Here is a 3,798-nt window from a genome sequence, read left to right as displayed (position 1 = left end):
GGATTTCAATATAACAATGCCATTGATTATAGTTTGCATAAATTTGTGGTTATTGGCGCAATGGACAAAATATGTCAATATTGTAATGCAGGGAAATTTAAAACTGAACCTCCTGGAATGTGTTGTACTTCTGGGAAAGTACGACTACCAGAATTACAATATCCACCAGAACCATTAGCTTTACTGCTTTCTGGCTCAACACCTCAATCAAATCATTCTTTGGATCACATTCAAATGTACAATTCATGTTTTCAAATGACGTCTTTTGGTGCGACGAATATAATAAGAGATAATTTTATGCCGACCTTCAAGGTAATTTCGGCATCAAGCATTTCAAATGAAAATTTTGAAATAGACAATTTATCATCTGAATATTTTGGCTCTACATTACAGATACAAAGGCAAATTTACCACAAAATCGGTTCCTTGCTGCCATTCTCAGATGCTAACTCTCAATTTTTCCAAATTTATTTCCTTGGCAGTAATCAAAATGAAGTCGATACACTGTTGCAAAAATAGTTGCGCGAGGGCCAAAATAAAACAAACGTCTTCAAATGGGAATTGCGATACTTTCGTTTATGATGTTTTATTTCACTTTTGTGTGTCCTCGCGCTCTTTCCTTTTAAAAATGGTGGAATTGAGCCAAGGCGATTTCGTATTTGACACATAAAAAATTACAAGGTTGCCGGACTTATTTCTATAGGTAATTTAGAGCGCCTCACAGGGTCGCATTTGAAAATAAATTACGATATTCTATTTGCTTCTTAACATCCCGGGCCCCGTGAATCTACTCGCTGCTTGATTCACTGACATCCAGCTTTGCTAAAATACAGACTGGTCGTTGGAACGTGCCTCCGGCCCATCTTGACCGAACTTGACGCTGGTTACTCGACCCAGTGGCCACTTGGAACGATGCAGGCGAACGTCACAGATCAGCACCAGATCCCCTACTGCTAACGGCTTCACCGGTTTCCACCATTTAGTCCTGCGATACAAATCAGGGAGGTATTCTGCTAGCCACGTTTTCAAAAACCGATAGTGTATTTGCTGCATCTTCCGCCACTGTGTCCTGGTTACTCTTAAGGACTCCTCCTGAGGATGTGGTGTCTGCTCGGAGTTAGCTGTACCTAAGAGGAAGTGGTTAGGGGTTAGTGGTTCTTCATTAGGAGCGCCAAGCGGTATATGCGTTAGGGGTCTCGAATTCACGACGTTTTCTGCTTCACACATTACGCTGTACAGTGTATGTTCCGGTAACTGCTCGTTGGTTAGTGCATGCTGCATCGCGCGCTTCACGCTGCGCACTAAGCGTTCCCAGCAGCCGCCGGCGTGTGGGTTCAGTGGCAAGTGTCGGCACTCAAATCTCTAGCAATCTCCAGATGAACGGCGCGCGTGGTCAAACATGTAAATAACGCGATCCACCGTTTCTCTGTTCGCCTGCCGGTCACAATCATGAACGGTCCCATATAGTCTAGCCCCACATACGAAAACGGACGAACGAAGGGCATGAGACGATCCTCGGGTAGTTGCCAAATTTGTGGTATTTCGGGCCTTGCCCGTTCCCTCTGACATGACAGACATCTTCTTCCTGCCTTTCACACTTCTTCGCGAATGTGAGGTATCCAGTATTTGAGGCGTAATTCAGCTATGATCGTGTTTTGATTCTGATTCTTCCATATGCGATGATACAAGTCGATGATTAGGTTGGTCACGTGGTGTCGTTGAGGCAATACTACGGGTTGACGTGTGCGTTGAGGAATGGCGTACGCGTTTTGAAGACGACCATTCACTCGAATTATGCCGACGTCGTCCATCATTGGCGACAATCTAAAAAGTTTACTACTTGCGTTTAATTGCTTACCTCCCCTCAGTATAGCGCACTCATCGGCATATGCACTCCGCTGCGCGATACGGATGACTAGAAGTTCGGCATCCTTAAGTTCCCTCACCGTCAACGAACCGTACAGTCGCTTCTCTGGTGTGTTGGAGCTGTTGTACACAAACCTTCGCAAGTAGGCGACAATTCTTGTGAGTCGTGGGAACGATGAGTACTTCTGCAGCATGTCCTCGTCCAGCGAGACGAGGAATACCTCATACTTGGCCCGTAATTCTTTACGAGTTCCATCGACAGCATCAAGCCTGGGCCAAAATGACTCGTCTTTTCTCAAGAAGTCTGGGCCACAAAGCCAGGAGCATTGACGCGAGCTGCTTTGTAGTCTCGTACCAAAGTCTGCTGGATTTAGAGCGCCTGGAGTCCATCTCCACTCGAGTTGATTAGTAACATCTAGAATTTCATCAACCCTATGGGCTACGTAGGGCTTGTACCTTCTGTGGTCGGAAGCTATCCACGCTTGGACTGTCTTCGAATCTGTCCACATCACCACACGTGACGGCTTAGTGTCGTGAGAACTCAACAGCATTTTCCGAAGTCGAGAGGTCAGTACTGCCGCCTGCAGTTCTAATCTTGGAATAGTCGTGAGCTTGAGAGGTGCACATTTCGTCTTTCCGGCTACCATTGCAACGTTCACGTCACGACCATTGCTGATTCGCCAGTACGCCACAGCGGCGAATGCCATCTCACTTGCGTCGGCAAATACATGGAGCTCCACAACTCCTGTTGTAAAGAATGTACCATAGCAGCGCGGAACCTTGATGTTGTCCACATGATGTAATATGTTTAGCCATGTCCTCCAGAGCTTTTGCGCCTCCACGGGAATTTCATCATCCCAATCAGTTCTCGCTCGCCAGACCGTTTGCAGTAGCAACTTCGCCTTAAGTACGTATTCGGCTGCAAAGCCAAAGGGGTCGAAAACAGACATGGTGACGCGTAATAACTCGCATTTGTGGGGGCCCGTTTGCCTTGCAACAGGTCTTCATCGACGCGACCGAAAGCGAGAACGAACTTGAGCTCATCATACTCCGTGTCCCACCGCATCCCTAAAACCTTCGGATAGCCTGCATTAGATTTGTCGAAACCTTTCTGTACACCGAAGTCGTGGCCTCCGTTTAAAGCATCGTGCACCATTCGTGAATTCGATATAAACCCTTTTAGGTTGAATCCGCCTTTTTGGTGAATGCATCGCACTTGATTCGCTATTCGCACGGATTCTTCCTCGTCTGCAAAGGAATGAACGAAATCGTCCACATAATGGTTGTTTAAAATCGCATTGACGGCATCAGGGAATTCCTCGGAAAACTCAAGCGCATTCTTATTTTTTACAAATTGTGCGGCACAAGGAGAACATGTTGCTCCGAAAGTCATTACGCGCATGGAGTACTCCACGATTTCTTCATCAGGCTTCTCCCTCCACAGAAACCTTTGCGCCGGTTGATCTTTCGCACGTACTACCACCTGATGAAACATCTCTTCGATGTCGGAGCTGAAGGCTATGGGTTTTTGTCTAAATTTCATAAGCACCTCTAGCATTGGTTTACCCATATCTGGACCGCTAAGCAGGTAGGAGTTCAACGATCTTCCGGAGACTTGTGCTGCTGCGTCGAATACGAGGCGTACTTTTCCCGGCTTATTTAGGTTGTAAACGCCAAAGTGGGGAAGATACCATATCCGTGGTTGTTTTGTCAGCGTTTCCTCTTTCTTTGAGTTTCCTGGAATATCCCTTCGCTAAGTAGTGCCTCATCGTTTTGATGTACTCGTGCTTCAATTCTGCGTTGCATTTAAATCTCCGTTCGAGCGCTAGAAGTCTTCTCTCCGCCATTCCCCGCGTGTACTCCGGTATATCTTCATCGGTTCTCCAAAGCAACCCCGTCTCAAAGCGATCGCCTATACGAACTGTAGTATTC

General features: G+C 46.5%; 1 protein-coding gene across 1 annotated transcript; it reads right to left on the bottom strand.

The window, feature by feature from the left end:
- Positions 1 to 1,592: 1,592 nt before the first annotated feature.
- LOC118750530 lies at positions 1,593 to 3,436 on the bottom strand. Its single transcript, XM_036485242.1, has 2 exons — positions 2,857 to 3,436; positions 1,593 to 2,785 (listed from the first exon to the last, which is right to left on the bottom strand). The coding sequence occupies exons 1-2, from the start codon at positions 3,434 to 3,436 to the stop codon at positions 1,593 to 1,595; spliced, it is 1,773 nt and encodes a 590-aa protein (XP_036341135.1).
- Between the last annotated feature and the right edge of the window lie 362 nt (positions 3,437 to 3,798).

The sequence above is a fragment of the Rhagoletis pomonella genome, unplaced genomic scaffold (genome assembly GCF_013731165.1).
Source record: "Rhagoletis pomonella isolate Grant_MI unplaced genomic scaffold, Rhpom_1.0 Rhpom_scaffold_00290, whole genome shotgun sequence".
In the NCBI taxonomy this organism is placed as follows: domain Eukaryota; kingdom Metazoa; phylum Arthropoda; class Insecta; order Diptera; family Tephritidae; genus Rhagoletis; species Rhagoletis pomonella.
The sequence above is the reverse complement of the archived record's forward strand: the minus strand, read 5'-3'. Positions and strand labels throughout refer to the sequence as shown.